The 24,466-nt window shown below is 41.2% G+C and overlaps 2 protein-coding genes across 2 annotated transcripts in view; one reads left to right on the forward strand and one right to left on the reverse strand.

The window, feature by feature from the left end:
• The window catches only part of ETFBKMT (electron transfer flavoprotein subunit beta lysine methyltransferase), a 909,031-nt gene extending 895,016 nt beyond the window's left edge, over positions 1-14,015 (reverse strand). Inside the window, exon 1 of the mRNA XM_044088129.1 lies at positions 13,659-14,015. Coding sequence (XP_043944064.1) covers positions 13,659-13,939 — 281 coding nt within the window. The 5' untranslated portion in view covers positions 13,940-14,015. The remainder of the gene's footprint in view (positions 1-13,658) is intronic.
• Positions 13,781-24,466, forward strand: part of BCL2L14 (BCL2 like 14) — a 554,792-nt gene continuing 544,106 nt past the window's right edge. The window contains exon 1 of the mRNA XM_044088128.1: positions 13,781-13,839. The gene's annotated coding sequence lies outside the window, so the exon portion shown is untranslated. The remainder of the gene's footprint in view (positions 13,840-24,466) is intronic.

Genomic DNA, 24,466 nt, shown 5'->3' on the forward strand with positions numbered 1-24,466 from the left:
TTTATTTTGGTCAAGTAGGCTGAACCAATGCTCTAAATATGATTTTCCAACTCCCTAACATAGTGCATTAATAGGACACATCACAACCACAGGAAATAAAAACAGGAAGAAATACTTAGTCAGACTACTTTAAACCCCCTGCAGTGGAGACTCGTGTGATATATGCAAAAGGCACCTTAATGACAAGGCAACAAAAAAAAAGGCCAAAACATACATGTCTACAGCTATTGGGGGTTGACTTTATTGACCTGACTGTCCCCACAAAGAATTAAAAATTAAAATCATAGGCATTCAGAAGCCATGTAGCTGAAGCATTATATTCATTTTTTTCTGAATGGTTTGTATGCATTTACCCTTTGGTTTGGACTTATGGGAAATAAAGGACACTGTGTTTGTCAGTAAATAACTCATTTTTTGTATGTATTTTAGCTTATTCATTTAATTGGTTAAGTACTGTTTCCTCCCAATTCATCCCATTTCTCTAATATGCCCTTCTCCTTATCCTATAACCTTTGTACCACTAGCCACTAACCAAAGCACCAGCCCGATTTCCAGTCAGTCACAATTATAGGACTTCATTCTTATTAGAATTAGATGCATTCACTTCTAATGTAAATAAATAAATGTCAACACTAATACCTTCTTCTTGTGTATAAATTTTACTTATTGTACTGGAAACTCTGCTCAATGTCTGTATTGTTCAGCATTTGAAGTGTGTTTGATGATTATGCTTATATTCTAGCTTTCTTACTTTAAAAGCTTGTAATACATTATACTATCCTTACTTAAATAAAACACAAGAGCGCACCAAGTCAACGGAGCTCGGACCCTGCTGCAAAAGTATAAATAATCAAAATAAAACACAGTATCATGCGCAGGGTCCCAGGCAGTATCAAACCGATCAAACAAGATGTAGTATCCAAACAGAATTAGATCCCAAAGCACATAAACGAGAGTCCACAGTTAATTGGCTAAAAACGAAGCTGTTTATTGTACAAAATGTTAGCGCTTTCACCCGAAGGCTTCTTCAGACATGAAACCATTCCTTAACAGTTGATAATTTAAATAGTCACAGAAAAAATCCTATTGGTTAAAACACTAGTCTGTCATAATCATTCAATTAAATATTCATTAACAAATCTTATTACCAAACTAGTCTAAGTATAGACCATAGACAAACAAATTAGTTGTTTTATAACTAAGTATTTGTAATTGCACATAAAATAACATAATATTAGTGCATATAATATACATACATATAAAGGCATTATAATAAAAATATATGCAATAATGAATATAGACCTCTTAGTAAACTCATATTACCAAAACACATTGCAAGTAAAAAACCATAAACAGTGAATATTCATGACACATAAATACAAAACAAACGTGCATGTTAAAACAAATCAATGAGCATGAAATGTAGAAACAAGATAAGTTCCAATATTCATTTTTTGGGTCTGAGGCATCTCTTTCTCCTAAGAATAGGTCTAATATTAACTCTCTCATTCAGACCTGGTGGCTTATCAGCCATACATCTTATAATCCATCTCATCTCACATTCCAGGGTGTGGGATACCAAGTCACCCCCTCTCTCACTCTCCAAAACCTCTTGTAGCACACAAAATAAAAACAGGTGCTGGGATCCGAGCGTCTTACTATGTTTGGCCAGAGCATTAGTATCAGTGCTTATTCTAACATGGTACAGATGTTCCCTAATTCTCTCTTAGGGTCCTATTGGTTTTCCCAATATAGAAAGATGTACACGCTTGGCACCTAGCTAAATAGATCACATTCTTACTCATGCAATTAGTCCCTGTACTAAACCTATACTCAACATTGTTATGGGGATTAAGAAAGGTAGTCCTAGTATCTACAACAGCACATTGATTACATCTGCCACAGGGGAGTGTATTATACTCAAAGTCACATCGCTTGATACCATCTCTAGTAAACTTTTTATAACATAACATGTTCCTAAGATTGGGTTTATTCTTATACACAAATGAAGGCTCTGGACCTATGAACTCACTTATATCATGGTCCAATTTAAGTACCTCCCAATGTTTGATCATAACGGTTTTAATAGACGTGGCATCTTTGGTGTAAAACAGAGGGGCTCTAACTGGCTGTAATGTACCTGTCATATTACCACCTCCTCTCTCAAAATTGTCAGAGAAATATGGTTTAGCTGTAGTGGATCTAAGGTCACATACATCCTGTGTCATACTATCAAAGGCTTCCTCACTATAACCTCTCTTAAGGAACATACACCTTAACTTAGCTACCTCCTCCAGGTAACCATCATAACTTGGGTTAAGCCTGAAGGCTCTCATAAGTTGACCTTTCATAATATTATTAAATACATACTTAGGATGCATGCTCTGATGATGCAGAAAGGTATTCCTATAGCATAATTTACGATGTATGGAGGTATTTAATAACCCACAGGTAAGTCTAGTGATGTTTACATCAAGGAAAGAAATAGACTCCTTCGAATGACTAAGTGTAAATTTCAAAAAACTAGTGGAGTCATTAATCTCTTCAACAAAAAGCATTAAGCTATCAACATCACCATACAACATAAGGTGTATGTTCCTTAAGAGAGGTTATAGTGAGGAAGCCTTTGATAGTATGACACAGGATGTATGTGACCTTAGATCCACTACAGCTAAACCATATTTCTCTGACAATTTTGAGAGAGGAGGTGGTAATATGGCAGGTACATTACAGCCAGTTAGAGCCCCTCTGTTTTACACCAAAGATGCCACATCTATTAAAACCATTATGATCAAACATTGGGAGGTACTTAAATTGGACCATGATATAAGTGAGTTCATAGGTCCAGAGCCTTCATTTGTGTATAAGAATAAACCCAATCTTAGGAACATGTTATGTTATAAAAAGTTTACTAGAGATGGTATCAAGCGATGTGACTTTGAGTATAATACACTCCCCTGTGGCAAATGTAATCAATGTGCTGTTGTAGATACTAGGACTACCTTTCTTAATCCCCATAACAATGTTGAGTATAGGTTTAGTACAGGGACTAATTGCATGAGTAAGAATGTGATCTATTTAGCTAGGTGCCAAGCGTGTACATCTTTCTATATTGGGAAAACCAATAGGACCCTAAGAGAGAATTAGGGAACATCTGTACCATGTTAGAATAGGCACTGATACTAATGCTCTGGCCAAACATAGTAAGACGCTCGGATCCCAGCACCTGTTTTTATTTTGTGTGCTACAAGAGGTTTTGGAGAGTGAGAGGGGGGGGTGAGTTGGTATCCTATACCCTGGAATGTGAGATGAGATGGATTATAAGATGTAGGGCTGATAAGCCACCAGGTCTGAATGAGAGAGTTAATATTAGACCTATTCTTAGGAGAAAGAGATGCCTCAGACCCAAAAAATGAATATTGGAACTTATCTTGTTTCTACATTTCATGCTCATTGATTTGTTTTAACATGCACATGTTTGTTTTGTATTTATGTGTCACGAATATTCACTGTTTATGGTTTTTTACTTGCAATGTGTTTTGGTAATATGAGTTTACTAAGAGGTCTATATTCATTATTGCATATATTTTTATTATAATGCCTTTATATGTATATATATTATATGCACTAATATTATGTTATTTTATGTGCAATTACAAATACTTAGTTATAAAACAACTAATTTGTTTGTCTATGGTCTATACTTAGACTAGTTTGGCAATAAGATTTGTTAATGAATATTTAAATGAATGATTATGACAGACTAGTGCTTTAACCAATAGGATTTTTTCTGTGACTATTTAAATTATCAACTGTTAAGGAATGGTTTCATGTCTGAAGAAGCCTTCGGGTGAAAGCGCTAACATTTTGTACAATAAACAGCTTCGTTTTTAGCCAATTAACTGTGGACTCTCGTTTATGTGCCTTGGGATCTAATTATGTTTGGATACTACATCTTGTTTGATCGGTTTGATACTGCCTGGGACCCTGCACATGATACTGTGTTTTATTTTTATACTATCCTTACTTAGTTCTGTAATTACTGTTTTTTTTTAACTTTACTGTAACAGCTGGGCTGTGGCTGAACTCATAGTCCTCAACATTACACCTTCAAAATTTGAAATAACATCTCTCTAACAATGAGTAACAAATGGGCAATATGTGCAATATGTGGTATTATGATAATGACTACAACTAGGAAGCTCACATGTTAGTAAATGATTATTCATAGTAAAATGAGATGTTTTGATAAATTAATACAGTTCATCATTTTCAGTAATATTTATTTAGATATTTCTTGAAAAAAACATCTTTGGACGTGTGCCAGACTTCCAAGATAGCTGCACACAAATCAACTGCTTAATTTCAGCTCTTCCGGAATGAAAACAGAAACTGAGAAAAGACAGACAGTGATTTTGTCATTTTGGGTAAAATTCAGAAACTGGCTAGTAAGTACACTACCTGGATACCAGCAAAGAAATGTAGAGAACCTGAAAGAAAATCAACCACTGAAGGTGTACAGAAAACACTCCAGCTTTAGTACAAGAGATAGCTTCCAATAATTTAGAGGAAAAAATAAATCAAATGTACTCAGAGGTGATTAAAATAAATGAAATACCGAAGGAATACATAAACCCAAATAACAAAAGGCTAGAAAAAATATAAGAACCTTTAATTAGCTGTTCAGATGTACTGAAAAAACTGCAAAAATCAGAGGCTGGAATGAGGAAGAGGCTGGCTGTGTATTATGATGCTCGAGAACAGCTGTTTCAAAAAAGAGTAGAGTCAGAAGACAGAGAGCACAGAGAAGAACTCAGATTTTCTGCTATATCAGAAAAGCTGGAAGGAACAGACTGTGTTAATTTTACGAAAGCATAAATAAGCAACTGGACTGGTGTTCCACATCAAAATTTGTTAAATGAAAAGGTACATTGAGTGTAGGTTCCAATCCTGGCCATGAGAAAGCAGCCTTGAACTATATTAATAAATAAGCAATAATACCAGCAGAAAGAGTTCATCATAACAAAATTGTGTCAGAAAGCAGAAGTATTAAAAATTTGAGACAGCAGAGGTTTTATTCACTGTAAAGAGAAGAGAAGCAAATTTATCCCAGAAATCAGGGGATGTCAAGAAGTAGGTGTGAGATTTAAAATGCAGACTCCAGCTGTCTTAGGAGCACTTTTTCCTGGAGAATCAAACACATTTTTGGAGGAAGAACAGGCTAATAAGGAAATTAAAAAAAAGTTTATCCAGCAAAAAGTGAGGCAGCAAGCAGAAGGGGATCCTCATTCATCTGACAATAATGCTGAAACAGAGACTATGCCAGTGAAATCTTTGTCACTGTAGAAAAGGAAAATGCTTGAGAGGCATAAAAAACACAGGTGTTGACTAGAAGAATCAGGAGTACCTTGGACTTCAACCAGTCTGGTCTTGGGAAATGACAAGTCATGAATCCAGTAGTAGAAACTCACACAAAATGTATATATTATTCATCAATGTACAATAATTGGGCTAGACTGAATAGAATTTATTTTTCATAGGAATATGTTCATTTAATTGAAAACTTTAACACACATCCAATAACTATTTCAAATCATGCACCAATAAAAACTAAGATAAAAATGCAGGATAATGAATTACAAATAAGACACTGGTGCTCCACATCTACCGGTCAAAAACAGAGGCTAAGTTTCTGGTGTCATTCTAAGGGGATCCAGTATCTGTCTGACTGGGATGACATGATTGATAAACCTTGATGCTTTGCCAGAGATGGCCTGTATCTGTCACCCCTGGGCTTCCGGATACTGACCAAGGCTCTTGCCACCCCTATAGTGCCATTTTTAGGTGGTGAAAGACCAAATTACCACCATAACAGCTACAAACAAATGCAATCTGAGGGTGATGCTTGCTCAATGATAGAAGTCTAAATCTCAAAATGCACTCGCTTGAAGCATTCCTTAAAATGGAGAACATCGACATTTGTGTTGTAACAGAGACCTGGTTCAAGGCAGCAGAAAGCACCCCTGCAATACCAAGCTATAACTCATTCTGCACCTTTCGGCCCCAGAACTTGGACTGAATCTCCAAAGGTGGTAGTGTTTCCATATTCATAAAGGATGCGCACACCTCCAGACTGGTGGCCCAACATAACGCATCAGGGATACTTCAGGTGCAGCTAACATTGGGTAAGACAGCAATTCAGGTCATAGCATGCTATAGGTCCCCAACCATGTCCCAAGACTCGCACTCCATGTTCCTAAGCACCCTGGAAAATATTAGGATCCAACCTAACACTCTCACACCAGGTAGCTTTAACTACCCCTCCATTAACTGGGAAAACTACTCATGCACCAATAAACTTGCCCAACGTTTCCTGGAACTCATTAATTCCAATGCCCTGGACCAGCTTGTTCTTACCCCCACTAGAATTAGCAACATCCTTGACCTGGTCATTACTAACATGGGTGACCGTTGCACTACACCAATAGTCAGCTCCTCCCTGGGTAGATCCGACCACAAACTAACACCTTGGAAATCCACATCCATTCCCCCCACCCCCACAATGGTAACCACTATGAAAAACCTCTCTAATGCTAACTTTGGGCTCCTAAAAACAGAAGTGGCTAACTTCACAGCACTCATGCAAATAGAGAATAGTCGCATGACCCGCCAAATCATACACCAATGCACTGTACGAACACGTACACAAATGCATGGATCTCGCCATATCCAATAGAACCAAGACGCTCTCCTCCAAAAAAAGGAAGCCAATCTGGTGGCCCCCTGACATAAACAAACTCTACAACAGAAGGAGTAAATTGATGCGGAATGAGGTGAAGTCCCAAGACTGAAAAAAACTCCCTTATCAGCCTCAAGAAAAAGTTGAGATCCCTCATCAAATCCTTTAAAGCCAGCTATGAAAACAAAATTGCAGCAGATAGTAAAGACAACCACAAGGCCTTCTATAGTTATGTAAAGAATCTCCACGGCAATACCCAGATTTGCTCTAAGCTACTGCACGATGGTACCTCCTATACCGAGCCAACAGATATTGCCAATATACTGGCAGACAGATTCAATGCCAACTATACCCCTATCTCCCCCCCAAAGGACCAATCACAATACCAGTAGATTGCCAGGCACCCAGTATTACTGCTACACAGGTTAAAACAGCACTGTCCAAGGCCAAGAATACAGCTTCAATGGGAACTGACAATATCCTTGGCTGTGTTCTACATGAACTACAGAGTGAACTGGCACCTCACCTGTATGCCCTGTTCAATCACAGCCTCACCTCAGGCTTTGTCCCTACCAAATGGTGCACTGCTACAGTCATCCCTCTCCACAAAGGAGGAGCCACTACAGACCATGGGAACTATCGCCCCATTAGCCTCATGAGTCTGATATGCAAAGCTATGGAATGCATCATCATGGACCTAATAAACAAGGATATAGGGAATCTCCAAACTCTGGATCCTACACAGTTTGGTTTTGTGATGGGTAGATCATACCTGCTCAACTTGGTCAACTTCTTTGAGTCAGTCACCAGAGCTGTGGATGAAGGCAAGGTGGTTCATACAGCCTACCTTGATCTGGCCAAGGCCTTTGATACCATTCCCCACTCAGGAATCATAGGAAAAACTCACTAAGCTAGGCATCAACCCCTATACCACCAGGTGGGTTGCAAACTGGCTCACAGATAGAACCCACAGTGTGAAAGTACCTGACTCCAAGTCAGACTGCCGACCAGTCACGAGTGGAGTTCCACAGGGTTCGGTCCTGGGTCCTCTCCTGTTTGGTATCTACTTCTCTGTAGTCCAGGCCAACACAAAGGTACTCTGGCTGAAAAGGTTTGCAGATGATTGCAAGTTGGGAGCTATTATTAACTCCCCAAGTGATGCTGACATCCTATAGAAAGGTCTCACTGAGACCAACGACTGGTGTCAGAACCATGGCCTTCAGCTCAATGCCACAAAAATGTATCGTCATCCCCTTTGGAAAAAACCTGGTTCCCATGGATTACCACATCAATGGTAGTCCACTGAACACAAAAGGTGTTATGACAGATCTGGGAACACAGGCTGACAGCAACCTCTCTTTTGACTACCACTTTGCCACTGTGGTCAGAAAATCCTTCTATGTGGCACATCTCATTACTAAGGGTTTTGCATACAGGAAGAAAGAGGTGATTGTCTCCCCCTACTCTTCCCTCATTAGGCTACTCATCGAGTACAATGCCACATTTGGCATGTACCTCACTAGACACCTGCAACAACTGGAGGGGCCGCAAAAATACCCCACAAAGAGGATCCTAGGCCTTAAACACTTGTAATATATGGACAGACTCACAAAATTGCAACTATTCTCTGTCTCATATTGCCTACTTAGAGGCAATCTCTGCTTGACTTACAAAGCCATGTCTAACCCAGCTCTGTCAGAAATGCTACAGCTAAAGAAATCCCAATCCCTCCGCACCACACGCTCGAGAGACCTCAACCTTATTACCACAATCAACAGAACATGCAGGATGGACAGGTTCATAACATAGAGACTGCCCATACTATGGAACAGACTTCCCATACATGTCAAATAGAGCATCTCACTGGCCCTCTTCAAGAGAAATCTTGATGAGTGGATGTGAACTAGAAAATTCACCCCGGGGATCACTCCAGTGGCTCTACTCGACAGAGGCACTGGGAATTAAGGTTGGGTGGCACGAGGCCAGGGTAATCCTGTGGGCTCGGCTTGTAAAGGCTCTAGGGCCATTAGCCTAGAACACACCTATGAACCTATAAGTGGAATTCAAGGAATGGGTAGTGGAAATTGTTTGAGAGATAATAGAAAAGCTAGATATTTCTTCAGAAGATAGTGACTGGGATAAAAATTAAAATTTAGTTGACAAAAATAGAAAAAAAATAAAAGAAAAATTGATACGGTTAAGAATTTATAGAAATTATTTAGATGCCTGACAAAGGTTAAAGTGATGCAGAATCTCACAGAGCAAGAAGAAGAAGAGCAACTGAGGAAAAAATAATGGTGTATTGGGATAATATGCCAAAGTTTAGAAAGACTGCTGTTAAACAATTCTTTTTTGATAACAACTACAAAAAAAATTAGGCACAACAACTTGGATAACAGAAAATAAAAAGGGTTGTCACCAAACTTAGTGAGCTTATGACAAGAAAAATAACCAGAGATCCTATAGTGGAATTAGAGATATTTCAAAAATGTTATGAAAATCATAATAAGCAGAGGAATGTGGAAACCAAGAAAGAGTGCCAATGGAAATATTTATGAAGACTTAATTATGCCAAGGATAGAGGAAGATGATGCTCAACAACTAATAGTTAAGATACGAGAAGAGGAAAGGATATAAAGACGGTGATGTATAATCAATCGGCATGAAAGTTCCCATGAACAGATGGTACTGTTCTGGAAGTTTGGAAATTAGGATCAAAGGAAGTGAAAAGATCTGTAAGATTTTGTTTAATAGTATTTTGAAAGGAGGGGAAGTGCCACCATGTTGGGAGAAAGTTGTAATGGCTTTATTACCCAAGGAGGGTAAAAGCCCATCAGACCTAGCTTCATATAGAGTACAGTCTGCTGAACGGTATGGCTGAAATGGGTCCTTTTCGTACCAGTCCACTAATTTGGTTAACAAACCTAAACAAATACATAAAATAAACATATCATACGTCTTTATTTATTTAGTTTTATTTGTCAACAGTAGAGTATTAAACAAATTTAACCATTTGCAGATTCATCTTGCGTTACATACATAGTAACTTTAAAGAAAGATAACAACTACACATGAGACATGGTTTAAAGCTGCAGAAAGCACACCGACAGTGCAAGGCTATAATGCCTTCCAGACATTTAGACAAGCTACTACACAGACAGGGACTAAAGGTGGAGATGTCTCGATTTACAGCAAAAATAAATACACCTCCAAGCTGGTCAAACAGGACGATGCACTTGAGCTTCTCTACATTCAAATCACCACAGGCAAAATCCAATACCACTTCCTTGCAAGCTACAGACCCCCTCTATGACCCAGGAAACCCAATACCATGTGTTTAAACTTATTGGAAACAACCACCATCCAACGCAATATCATATTTATGGGCAAATTTAATTACCCCCACTAATAACTGCGAATCATACACAACACCAAATGTACAGGCACAGAAATTCCTGGATTTGGTAAACACAAACTCCCTAGACCAGATTGTCAATACACTAACAAGGGGTACAACCATACTGGATCTGGTCCTCACTAATTTGGGAGAGTGCTGCATGTCTACCATGAATGTCTTATCTGGTAAGGTCAGACCACAAAATGGTCTCCTTTGAAGTAAAAATAAAACCTGGAACCCTAGCTAACCCTGGAATATTCAGGAACTAATCTAAGGCTAATTTCCTACTTTTAAGTGATAACCTGGCAAAATTTCAAGGCCCCATAAACCATGAGAACACTGCTGCCTACTCAGAACTATTCACAGAAACTCTATACAAGTATGTTAATGGCTGCATAGAGGCAACTGTTCCCACCAAGAAGAAGTACAGAACTAACTCAAAAAAACAAACCACCCTGGTGGAATCTTAACATCAATTGGCTATATAACAGAAGGAAGAAAATCATGGCAAAAATTAGGAGGTACAGCATCCAGCTGAATAAAAGCACTCTCGTCAAACTAAACAAACTCAGAGCATAAATAAAGTCTACCAAAGCCAAATTTTAGGTAAATTTGGCCTCCCGGGTCAAGGACAGCCACAAGGCATTCTTTAACTATATCTGCAACCTCAAAGGAAATATACAATTGTGTGCAGAGTTCAATGTAAATGAAGTCACCTATACTGAGCCATAATATATAGCAAACCTACTAGCCAACAAACTAAGCTCCAGCTTTACCCCTCTCTCCTCATCAACCTTCCCTCAGGAAATACCATCAAATATAACACCCCCCCCCCGCTATCACTAGAGAACAGGTCCTTAATGCTCTCTCTAAGGCCAAGAACACTGCATCAATGGGCCCAGACAATATCCCAGGATGCCCTCTAAATAGCATTAAACATGATCTATCAGGCCCTCAGGAATTGCTGTTTAACTGTAGCCTCCAAACAGGCTTCATGCTTCATGAATGGAGAACAGCAACAGTCATCCCTCTGCACAAAAGTGGGCCATCTACAGACCCTGAAAACTACAAACCAGCAAGTCTCACTAGTCTCATGTGCAAAGCCATGGAAATAATTACAGTGAAAATGATCAATAATGATGTAAGAAACTTTCAGACACTGGACCCAACCCAATTTGGTTTCAACAATGGCAGGTCATGCCTACTCAACCTAGTGGACTTCTTTGAGAAGGTCATCAAAGCAATGGATGAGGGCAAAATGGTTCACACTGCCTACCTTGACCTGGCCAAGGCATTTGACACAATCACCCCACTTGCGCATTGTTAAACTTAAAAGGTTAAGTACAACCCTTATGTCATCCGGTGGACATCAAGCTGGCTCACAGACAGCACCCAGGAAGTTAGAAATGGAGAGTCCATCTCTACAAAAAGGCCAGTCACAAGTGGCATCCCTCAGGGATCAGTCCTGGGACCACTCTTTTTTTGGCATTTACTTCTTTGAAGTCAAGGCCAATGCCAATGGCCTCTGGCTGACTAAATCTGCAAATGATTGCAAATTAGGAGCAGTCATTGAATAGCCCACTGACACAAATGTTCTCCAGTGAGGGCTGACACAGACAAATAACTGGTGTCAGAGCCATGGACTACAACTAAATACCAAGAAATACAGAATAAAATCCTTGGGAAAGTCATCCACCCTTGGAAACTATAATATTGACAACACACCCCTAAGTCTTGACCCAGCAGTCAGGGACTTGGGGACACACACAGATAATAATCTAGCCTTTGACCATCACTTGTCTACAATAGTGAGGAAATCATTCTTTGTTGTGCAACTTATAAGCAAAGGTATGGCATCTAAGTCCAAATAAGTCATTGTTCCACTGTATTCAGCATTCATCAGACCTATCATTAAAAGCAACGCCCCATTTGGAATGTACCTAACGAGGCACATCCAACAACTGGAACATCCACAAAGGCTCCTCACTAAAAGAATACAGGGCGTAAGTAACATGTCCTATGCAGACCGCCTCAAGGCCCTATCCCTGTATTCTATCTCCTACAGACCATTAATAGGAGATCTATGCTTGGCATACAAGGTATTGTCAGACCTCACTCTGATGGACCTCCTGCATATCCGCAAAACAAACAGCACCAGAATTAGCCATTCTGAGGACTTAAACCTTGCCTGTGATATAAAGGACCTGCTGGACAGACAGGTATGTACCCCAGAGACTACCCCTTCTCTGGAACAGGGTCCCAATCCATGTGAAGCAGAGTTCCTCCCTAACCCAATTCAAATGTAATTTGGACAATTGGATCAGGAACAGGAAATTCATTCCTGGTTTGGCACCTGTGTCTCTAATGGACACAGGCAGCCTATAAATGGTTCATCTCCCAAGCCCCCGCTTGTAAATGTTTCACCCCCCCCCCCCCCTCAAGCTCCTGCTTACATTTATCAAGGGTACCAGAACTTGTCAGAGACTTGGGATGCTTGTCTAGGCTTAAAAAGTCCTTTGTGGTCATTAGCCTAGTACACGCCTATGAACCCAAGATTACAGGTAGAACTAATTTATTGCCTTTTGCTATGATATAGGCATAGTGCTATGATTCAATTAAGCCTTGCTCTCCCACATTTAAGTTGCTCATAAAGTCACAAAATGACCAGATCTTTGCCTCATATGTTTGGTCTATTTCTCATAAAATTGTGGATTTCTGGTAAATCATTGAGGATTGAAGTTAGAAGACAATGACAGCCATTTGACTTTCGGACTTCATACCCTTCAGAAAATTGATGTTAATGAAAAACCTGCTATTCTATCAACTTTCTAGGTTTGAAAGATCAACTTTTAAAAGAGATTGAGAGGTATGGTACATACTTTATTAAATACATACAATAATCCTATACAAAGATTGGTTATCACTAACTACATGTGATTTGCACATAAGCGATTCCTATTGTCAAAAATAAGAACCTGGTGCTCTTTCTTACTCTCTGTTATGATTTTTAATGCCTGGAGGTTGAGAACTATGCGTATTAAGATTAAATTAAAATTAAGGTTATGTGCTCAAGAATTCTGCACCAGATCAAAAATAACTGGTGGGGGTTGTCAAAAATCAGGGACATATTTTAAAAACTGCGTAATAGCTATTGGAGCAGGTTTTGTATAATCGTGCATTTTTCTGACTCACACATCAAGTCTAAAACTCAAATTTCTGTCATTATTTGGTTACTGCAACCCTAAACAGTTAAATAGGAAACTATACAATTTTAAGCGAAAGAGACCAAAAATACAAGATAAATATATACGGACAATCTGCGAACTCCTGGACGGTTAGGAGGTATTAAGTGAGATAATTCGTCCGTGTGTCTGACCATTTTCAAATAACACATTCAGTGTAAATACAGGAAACGAGAAAAATACATCTCTTGATTTACTCAGCCGCTACATTGCTGACAGTTACAATGCATTGGGAAATCAGCAACTTTTAGTGTAATCCCCTGTTGAACTTAATAAGTACCTGGCTATTGCCTGTCCCCCAGGCCAATAAATAGCCCAATAGGGGTCGCTGCTGGGCCATAGTTCGGGCCGTTCATACCAGAAGCGACAACGTGGAGTAAACAATCGCAAGCGTATCTGCGGCGTGAGATGATTGTCGCTTACTTCCGTGTTCTTCATAATAAATTGTTCTACATTTGGAGGTAATTTATAGTTAGTGTTGCTATATGTTGCTGTAAAATAAGTCCAGTTTCTCGAAGCGATAGAACTCATCTTTAAGTGGAAAGTTAAAAAACGCAACATTTTTCCTTTATGTAAGCACGACTAACGTGGGTGCTTAAATCGACTTTACATGATACATCGCAGTATGCCCCCTTAATTTTTCACAGGCATGTATATCCGGTCGTATTGGTGCGTCGAGGTCGTTCTTCCCCTTAGTGTAATTTGTATCAGAAAATATAGTGTACGTCTTATATGTTTTGTTTTAGCATTAAATATACCACGCATTACACACTGTTCCATCGAACATTGTTAACGATTGTACTTAGTTTCAATTTGACTGGTATCTGTATAACAACCTTGTATATTTGTAATTGATGTGTTATTTAGAAACAGATCCAAGGTACCAAGGAGTCAAAACCAGCAAAACCAGGAAGCAGAGTCTATAAACCGATTTTAATAAAGAATAAAACACATGAACGCAGCCACATAAAACATAGCTTTTTCGTTTTAAAACTTCATCAGATGTAGACCTAACAGTCAAACTCAAGATTATTATAGCATCCTGACAAGCAAACTGACCAATACAAAAAGACAAATTGTTAACCATGTTTAAATGTATTTTAGCATTTTAACCTGATTTTAAGAAGCTTTTTAGTCTTTTTGACATGTTTGTGATAAATTAAGACATCATTATCATAAAACTCATAAATATTCGTCTTTTTGTATTGGTCAGTTTGCTTGTCAGGATGCTATATAACCTTGAGTTTAACCGTTAGATCCACATTTGATGCAGTTTTGAAACGAAAACGCTATGTTTTATGTGGCTGCGTTCATGTGTTTTTATTCCTTATTAAAATCAGATGTAATGCGATCCTATCTCGCCTACATTCTTGACAGATGGGCTCGGAGCCGAGAATTGGATCCGACTCGATACAAAAGCATGAAGTCTTTCATTGGCTGGGCCAACCCTCTATCCCAGGATGCACCTCGACCAAACCCCCAGATCTAGTTTGCCGCTTCTGAAGTAACGACGTGGTCTCGACTTGGCTGTGGCTAAGTACCCTTTTTTTTTGGCCTTTTAGGGTCGTTTTTTGCTCTTGGCTTTAAAATTTCATAACCAAACAGCTATTTTAATAGCTGTTTTCTACCCTTGTGATTGATTGTGTTGTTTTTTCTGGTTGTTGTGTGATTCCTCTTGTTTGGCGGGCTAGGCCCATTTGAGTTAGAGGGCCTTTGCCCTATCTCTTCGAGCGTTTTAGTTAGAGCTCTTCCCTCCCTTCCCATCCTTGTGTTTTGAGTAACTTTATGTCTAGTAAAGAAAGAGAACATAAGCCATCTGGCTTCAAAAAATGTTCAAAATGTGGCTATAAAATGTCCTTAACTGATGGCCATGCCATCTGTGTTTATTGCTTAGGGGCTAAACACTTGCAAGAGTCTTGCAGTGTTTGCCATGCCTTTTCCTCTCTTGTATTACAGGAGAGGAAAAATAAGTTGATTTTTAAGAGGTTTAATAAGACCTATCTTTGAGGAGGCTATTTCTTCTCCCTCTTCGAAACCGAAGAAAAAGAAGTCTTCGGCTCCGACAAGTCCTTCGGAGTCACCAGAAAAAAGAACCAAATCTTTGTCCTCTTCCTCAACTCCACTGCTTTCGGAGCCACAAGATATAGGATCCATGTTGAGGTCTTCTTCCTCGGCTCCATTGGTCTCGGAGCCTCAGGAGAGAAGATCTAAGTCTCGGTCTCCTTCCTCAGCTCCATTGGTCTCGGAGCCGCAGGATAAAGACTCCGAACCCGAGTTTGTCTCGGCTCCATTGGCATTGGAGCCGCAGGTGATAATTTCAGCTCCAGGGTTGGTTTCGTCGGTGCCGAAGGGGGTCTTGGTGCTGGTCGAGTCCTCCTCTGCTTCGATTCTTCTGGAGCCGATTAGGAGTAGACATCCTAGTTTTACCTCGGAGCCGATAGGAAGAGTTTCTCAGCCCCCGTCTGTTTCCTCCAAGTCCTCCAGGATTTCAGACTCAGATTTAGATAGGGTGGTCCAGAGGCTCCTTCAGTCACCTGTCTTATCCAAATTATTTTCAGCTCCAGCCGAAAGGCCGGAGCCAGCTTTTTCGATACCGTCCTTTCCTCCTCCGACAACCCTGGTGTCGTCAGAGACGGAGCTCGCAGAGTTGGGTGAAGCCCCTGAGATGGTTCCGAGACCCACTGCTAGTCTGTCAGCTCCGTTTTCAACTCCAGTCCTTTCTGTTCCTTCCAGGGGTTTCGGCTCTTGGGTGTCCTCGGCCGAGCCCGAGGGGGATTTGTTGGGGCCTCTGGTTTCGGCCCCGAGTCTCCCACTTGGTGCCTCGGCTAGGGGGACCCCGATGCCGGTGCCGATCATGGTCTCGCAGGTGGGCCTTTCTTCAGATTCTGGTGGGCCCGCCTTTGAGGCGATGAGGAGTGCGCTGGACAAATCTCTAGTGACTTCACCGGAATCTGTGACTCCTCCCCTAGACAGGGTGACTAGAGCTTCTGGTGCCCCCCTATCTTCGGACAGTGCGGCTCCGAGGCCTGAGGATTCCTCCATGTGTGGTCCCCCCCTTTTCCGAAGAGCATTCAGAGTCCTTGCCTGAAGAGCCCCCCCTGGAAAAAATTGTGCAAGAGGAAGCACATAGATTCCCCGGATGTGTCTGTCACCTCGGACACCAACCTTGATGATGCGGAAGGGTCCTCTAAGTCCTCTGATGATGTCTCATTCTCCGATGTCCTGGAGATCTTGAGACAGAGGGGTGACTGGCCGTCCAAAACCCCTTCTGCAGAGGAGTCTGTCTTCCTCAAGGCCTTTGGAGCCCAAGCCCTCAGTCTGTCTTCCTCAAGGCCTTTGGAGCCCAAGCCCTCCACCTCCTGGGTGTCTCCACCCTTCAATGAATTGCTCAACCTTATCTGTCGAAGGGTGTGGGAGCACCCTAATTCTGTGGAGCCAGTTCCTTCTTGCCCCAACAAATTTTTGTCTGCTCCCTCTGGCAAAGAGTTTCTGACTAAGGGAGTTCCGGTAGATGCTATGGTGGTGGCATCTGCCACCCAGCAAGATGTGGCAGAGGCGTCTACGTCTATCCATCCTCCTAACAAGAAGTCCAGGAGCATGGTTAGGTACGGGAAGTGTACCCTAACTTCAGCGACCTTTACTCTGCGGTTGCTGAATTATGTCATTTTATGAGGCTCCAAAGGGATCTCATAAAGGAGTTAGCATTGACGCAGTCTGTCAACGCCCAGCTGTCTACCCTTTCGTCTATTGTTAACTCGTCCATGAGGCTCATATCATATGCAGCTGAGGGGGCGAGTAGGGCAGCGAGTTTGGGCGTAGCCCTTAGGAGGCAAGCCTGGATGCGCTTGTGTCACTTTGCGGAGGTGTTCAAGTCTTCTTTCACAGACGCTCCATTCGACGGGTCCTCTCTTTTTGGACCCAAAGTGAAAGACACATTCACTAGATGCGAGCAGGAGGGCAAGACCTTGTCTGCTGTTGGAGCTGTCTTTCGCACCCTTCGAGACCTTATCCCAAGGCTGAGGGGAGGGAAGATGTGGTTCAGGAAGTCCCAAAAGTCTTTCCCTGCCCATCAAAGTGACCCCCCCTTCCAGAGGCAGAGGAGGGGGGAACTATTCTGGAAGACGTAGCCCTAGAGGCGGCGGAGGCCCCCCGCAACACAGGAGACCGTGAATCTTTTCGTGGGTTCTCCTTCGAGCATCCTTGAGGGACTGCCTCCTGAGCCAGTCGGGGGTCGATTTTCGGAGCATCCAAGGGCCTGGGGTTCCATCACCAGGATCAGTGGGTGCTTCGTATCATCTCCGGAAGTTATACCATTCCCTTTATCCGTCCCCTCCACCGTCAAGGAGAATCCCGGACTTACCACCCAGTCAGCGGGATCAAGCAGTTATAGAGGTCGCAAAGCTGCTCGAAAAGAGAGTCATCCAGCCAGTCCCCGCAGACCAGACCGGATTAGGAACTTACTCAAGGTTATTTTTGGTGCCCAAAAGGGGACTTGTAGAGATGTGAGGATTTCTGCCAACAGAGAGGATAAAGCTATTACAGGACCAAGTGCTAGCCTTGCTGCCTTGATGGAAAGCCCCAGCCAGGATGATTCTTCAGCTTTTAGGATGGATGGCTGCTTTCATTCTTCTGGCCCCTCAGGCAAGACTGCATATGCGAGTTCTCCAATGGCTCCTATCGACCCAGTGGTCATACCAAGAGCTGCCACTATCCCACCCGATTCTCATTACAGAATCCTGCCGGCGGCCATTTGTGACATAAAGTTCTTATCTTGGAAGACCGCCTTCTTGGTAGCTATTACATCAGCCAGAAGGGTTTCAGAGATTCAAGCCCTCTCTGTCAAAGCTCCTTATCTGAGCTTTCATAAGGATAGAGTCTCCCTACGGTTGAACCCGTCATTCCTTCCTAAGGTTTTTTCTGCTCTTTGTCTGCAACAATCGATAGAGCTACCAGTTTTCTTTCCAAATTTTTCAAGCGAGGCAGAATACAGACTTCATCATTTGGATGTGCATAGACAACTGAGGTTTTATTTAGACAGGACACAACAGCACAGGAAGTCAGACCAGCTATTTGTGGCCTTTGCGGACAACAGAATTGGCAAAGCAGTAACCAAGTCCACTATTGCCAGATGGATCAGGGATTCTGTTTCATTTATTTATGCATCAACAGGGAGGGACCTTCCATTTCCAGTTAGAGCTCATTCTACTAAAGCTATGGCAACTTCAGTGGCCTTCCATGCCAGACTGTCTGTGGATGAGATATGTGCGGCAGCCACTTGGGCTTCTCCACATACCTTTATTTCTCATTATAAATTGGATGTGGCGTCCAGGGATCGGGCATCCTTTGGTTCCACAGTGCTCAGGAGTGTCTTTCAGTGAGCCTCCCAGGATCAAGGTGCTAGGGACGCTGTCCCATCTGTCAAGAATGTAGGCAAGATAGGATCACATTACATCTTTTAGTTATGTACTTACCATAACGATAGATGTATGGGATCCATCTCGCCTACATTCTTACATACCCGCCCTCCTTCCCTCTACCTGTTGGATCTGGAGGAAACTCTGTTGTGTTGGTCTCCAGGAAGTATTGTTTTTTTCTCTCCTGCCATATGTTTTTCTGGTTGGATTGGTGCTTGTGGATGAGTTATTGTGGGGCAAACAAGATCTGGGGGTTTGGGCGAGGTGCATCCTGGGATAGGGGGTTGGCCCAGCCAATGAGAGACTTTGTGCTTTTGTATCAGTCGAGTCAGAGCCGATTCTCTGCTCCGAGCCCATCTGTCAAGAATGTAGGCGAGGTGGATCCCATACGTCCATCGTTATGGTAAGTACATAACTAAAAGTTTATGGACTCTGCTGCCTGGTTTTGACTCCTTGGTACGTTGGATCTGTTTCTTGGTGTTTGTTGGGTGTCAATTTGCCTCTTTTTTTTTTTTTTACATTGATGTGTCATTTATGTATCCATCCCTGCAAACTTTCCCAAATAGCATGATCATAGCTGTGAATTGCACATGGTTTTAGGTTGTTACTGCAACTGTTAATCCGAAGCATCAGTGCTTTATATACTTGCTTATCGGGAAGGTAATTTTTTGTAAATTCACCCACGTGACTTTTTCTTGCACGGGTGCTACATCCTTTCCCCAACTGTCAACCAGATGGCCACATCCACCACAACACTTATGTAAAGGAACATTTCAGGGGAACCTCATTCAGAAAGTTTCCATTTATGACTTTTCTTGCTGTGTTTGGATTAGGCTTGCTTTGTGGCCACTTTCTTCCTTCGTCGTTCACTGTAAAGAACTATGTCTAGCCTTTTAATTTGAATCTTTTATGTTGCTTTACCCCTTTAACTCGGTCTTCTTAGCAGTTAAGACAGTTTTTGGTGACTTCTTAAAGGTCTTTACACCTTTTAAAAGTCTTAAGAATATTTCTCCCGGTAGTCATAAAGTCACATTAAATTAGTTCAGCAGTGCCCCCATAGCTTTCATCCAATCTGGGACAAATCGGTAATCTGCCAGTGTAGTACCTTGCAGGATGCGCAGTAGCAAATCCCACCCCAAACATGCCTCCAGCCATGCGGAGCCAGCATTCGCATGAATATTGACAACTTCTGTGGCCATGGTGAGGTATGAATATTACACTGTAAATGCATAAAAGTCCAAACACGGTTTAAGTATAGTAACAGAGATGCAGTTTATTCAATCAGCATACAAACTAGTCACAGAAACGAGATGCAGTTTTTAAAAAAAATGATAATCGGCAGTTCAAGCACCATGAAACCGTAAATAAAACTCCAACCCCTGTTTATTCATATTAGACAATCAGTACAATCTGTGGTAAAGGTAACATCATGTGCACCTGTTAGCCGCTATGATTCCGGCCACCTAGTTCCAGTTCATGTGAATCCTGGTATTTTTAATATGTCCAAGTAGGCACAGGAACAAATCTTCATCCTGTTTACTGTATTTTTTACGACACACAAACTCATCAAGTGGCTGGCCACTGTATGCCTCAGAGTCCCATTCATCTGCCTCAGCTGTTTCTTACATCGGGACTAAATGGCCTCAACAGCATTTGTATGTGCACCAGTCCTCGGGTCTGCAAAATTCTTACTGTGCAGACAGTGAGGTGGGTGTAATTCATCCAGGACAGTTCAGGAATGCCCCTGTATGCAGCCCATTCATCAGACACAATTGCTGTCCCCGGTAAGACATGCTGTTTGATAATTGGAAGTAAAGTGGCTGCATCCCTTTTCTCAATGAAGGTGAGGTACCCACTTTTCAGACTGCATTCGTATATACCAAATACCCACCGGTCCTTTTTGCCCAAGGCTTGACCAAGGTTATATTTTGCTTTCACAAGTAGACATTCATCGATCTGAACCTCCTGACCTGGCCCACCCAGCAACATGGGGTCCTTCAGAAGTTTCCATCTGCAGATATCCCATAGAAACTGATACCAGTCCACAAGGGAGGTGTTTGACCGAGAGAGAGAGTGCGCGCGCAAGAGAGAGCGAGAGAGTGCGCGCGCAAGAGAGAGTGAGAGAGGGCGCGTGCGCGCGCAAGAGAGAGTGAGAGAGGCGTCTTGCATAAAGAGAGTGAGAGAGGCGTCTTGTGAGAGAGAGAGAGGGCACGTGCGCGCGAGAGTGTGCGAGAGAGAGAGAGAGAGAGAGTGTGTGTGTGCGTGCGCGGGAGAGAGAGTGTGCGTGTGAGTGTGTGCAGGCACGCGAGAGAGAGTGTGCGCACGTGTGTGTGTGCGAGAGAGTGAGTGCGAGAGAGTGTGTATATTTTCATGCAGGTTTTGAAAATATTTACTGTCATTTCCACCACTATACACCACACATTTTACATGTTGCCTTTCTTATTTCTATTTGTACTTCATGTTTGCTGTAATAAATAACTTGTCTGTTGCCCTCAACCTCAATTAAAAAAACACACCATTCACGTAAATTCATATATCTAACCTATCTTTTATAAACTGCCAGCATACTTTCTTCTACTGCCCCCCCCCACACACACACACACACACACACACATCCACATATATTTTTTCATGCAGTTTTCACACCATTTTTCTCTCCCTTTCATTCTGTCAGTTTTATCCTTCCCTGTATCATTCCCTATGTTCTGTATTTTCTTTTTCTCTGCATGATAATCTGCCAAACTGATGTGTAGTTTAAAATGACAACTTCCCATACCATGTTATTCTTACAAAAACCTTTTGGATGATGTAATAAATACTTCAATCTTGTGGTTTATATGCCATCTTTAACACCTTAATGCCTCCTCCTCTTTGCTATAAACAGCCACCTTAATGCCTCCTCTTCTTTGCTATAAACAGCCACTTTTTATCTCCTGCACCAACTGCTCCAACTGCTTTTTATATCTCTGTGGTACAACATAGCTATCTACTATGTAGCTCAATGTTCCACTTACATCAGAATTTATCAGATATGCCCTCTTTTTAAAGATGCCCTCAATACCTTGTATAACTTCATATAGTTTTTCATTTTTTTCTTCCTGTTAGTCTACTATTTCTTGTCTACCAAAACGGATTCACTTTATAATCTCGAAATACTGAAATCTCGAATTTCAGTATCTCAAGACTATAAAGCCGAAAATGCAAAATACCAAAACCCCAAAAGGGTGAAATTCAAAACCATGACTATTAAATACACCTTCCACCACACAAACAAACACACATACACCTTCCTCCCTACATTACAACCAACAAAACACACACAGACACAACACATATACATGAACCTATCCTACATATAAGCAGGGGGGGCAAGCCCCCCTGCACCCCCCATGTGGGGGGCTGCACCCACCACACCCCTGCTACTTGTATATACTAACTCTGAGGTCACACTAAAAAGACACTAAACCCAACACTACACAGTCTACATTCCCCTCGCACAAACACACATCACATACGTACAAACACCACTATTCTCAACACTTAGACTCACAATCTTACCTACATAGTGTAACCTACATCTACAACTTCCCAACACACTAACATACACTAAAATCCCTACACAAAACCCTTAAAATATAAACACCTGAATCTCCAGCTATCCATTAACACAGCGCACCACCACAACCGCTGATTCGACATTTCCAGATTCAGTTATTTGGACTTTCACGCAACTGGGCTGTCGAAATTTTAGTCTCAAGATACTAAAATTTGAGATTTCGGTATTTTGAGAATGTGAAGTGCACCCACCAAAACATATTCCTAGTATCCTAACCTCTTGTTTCACAAAAATACACTCCTCCTATTTTTACCTTTTCTCCTTGCTACTTGCTCTTATCTTTATTTATAGTCAACTCCTAATACCCTAAAGTAACCAGTATTTTTACAATACTGTATTTGTCATCACCCCCCCCCCAAAAAAAAAAAAACATCTGCATAGGACATTGGTACAGGAAGTTTAATACCTTTAACTCCCACCTTGTGCCTCTTCTAGCTCCATTCTACTCCTCTGCTTTACAGCATTTTTTAACTGTGGTCGTTGGACACCCCCTGCTGTAAATCTTTGTCCCTATACATGTTTCTACTTAATCACACATTGACATTCACTAAAATGTTTATATTGCCATATACTTCTTATAACCAATTTGTAACCTTTCTCCCTGTCACATGGTCCTTTAATATCCTCCATAACTGTTTATAATGAACACAATCAAAAGCCTTGCTGATACTGCAACTAACCTCCCCATATCCTCCCTTCATAACAGCATTTGCTGTCTTATCACACTTCAATTCCAAAAATAGCATATAGTCCTTGTCCTATATCCCTCAAAGTACTCATCTTCTAAATGACATTACATAAGGCTGTTTACTCTCCAGCTATCCAAATTTTCATGTTCTACTTTCTTCCAAATAACTTTATAACAGAGTTATAATTAACCTCTGATTTCCCCCTCTAACATTTATTCACTAGACATCAAAAATTTCCTCCACATTTCTTCAATCCCCTTATTAAACTTGTATGGTATACTGTCTCCTCAGGTATTGTCCTAACTTCTAAATTTTCCTGCGTCACACACTACACTGGAATAGTCTTTCAGATACATTTCACATTCATCTGCTGCAGTCTTCTGTTGTATATTCAGTATGCATTTTAACTGCAAATTATAGTCATTGACAAAGATTCACAGTCCGAGAGTCCAGCTTCTGTTGAAAACAGTAAAGAAACTCTGCCCCTAAGTACATAGATTTAGAAGTCCTATCTAAGAAAGGATTACTGCATGTATGTATAATAGAATGGTCATTATTTTTTTTTTCAAGAGAAATTCGGAGTGGGAGAGAGATAGATGAAATGAAACAAAAGAAGGAAATGTGGAGTAAGATGGAGAGATAAGGAAGGAAATGCAGGGGGGAGGAGAGAGAGAGAATGTGGAGGGAAGATGCAGAATGGGAGAAAGAAAGCAAAGTGGAGGTGTAGAGAGCCAGAGAAAGAAGGCGATGCAGAATGGGAAAAAAAGAAAGAAGGAAATGTGGAGGGGGAAAGAGAGGAAAAAGAAGGAAACATGGAGTGGGAGAGAAAGTGATACAAGCTTGGTAATATAATTGTCTACTGTAAAGGAACGTTAATATGACAGGTTTTTCACCAACATGCATTTTTTAAAAAGTAACAATTATAAAACTTTAAAGTTTGGCATTACTGACTGCTTGAAATACTTAATGAGAAAATCAAATATTGAAAGGATATGGCAAAAATGAGGCAAAATTGGGGACATTTGAGAGCTGTGATTTACAGTACAAGAGCAAGAAACTTCCCCTGGAAATGCAATGTAGTAGTCTACTGTAGACTATCGGAGCACATAGCCTAATGGTCTGCTATAGAGAATTATGACCAGCTGTTGGCATTTGTAATGTATTTCTTCTTTGAACATTATTTTCTTTAGTCATGATTTTTGTTAAAGCCATCACTGGATCAGAAGTTTGGAAAAAGCTCTAAAATGCACTGCACTGAATATATAACCCAGTGGCTTTAGGGAGCCTAGCAGTCCCCAACCCACCAGCTTAATTTATTTCTCCCACTGTGTGTCCAAGTACATCTCTGGCACTTCATTTCCATCCCCTT

The sequence above is a fragment of the Protopterus annectens genome, chromosome 11.part0 (genome assembly GCF_019279795.1).
Source record: "Protopterus annectens isolate FY-2018-M chromosome 11.part0, PAN1.0, whole genome shotgun sequence".
NCBI lineage: Eukaryota > Metazoa > Chordata > Ceratodontiformes > Protopteridae > Protopterus > Protopterus annectens.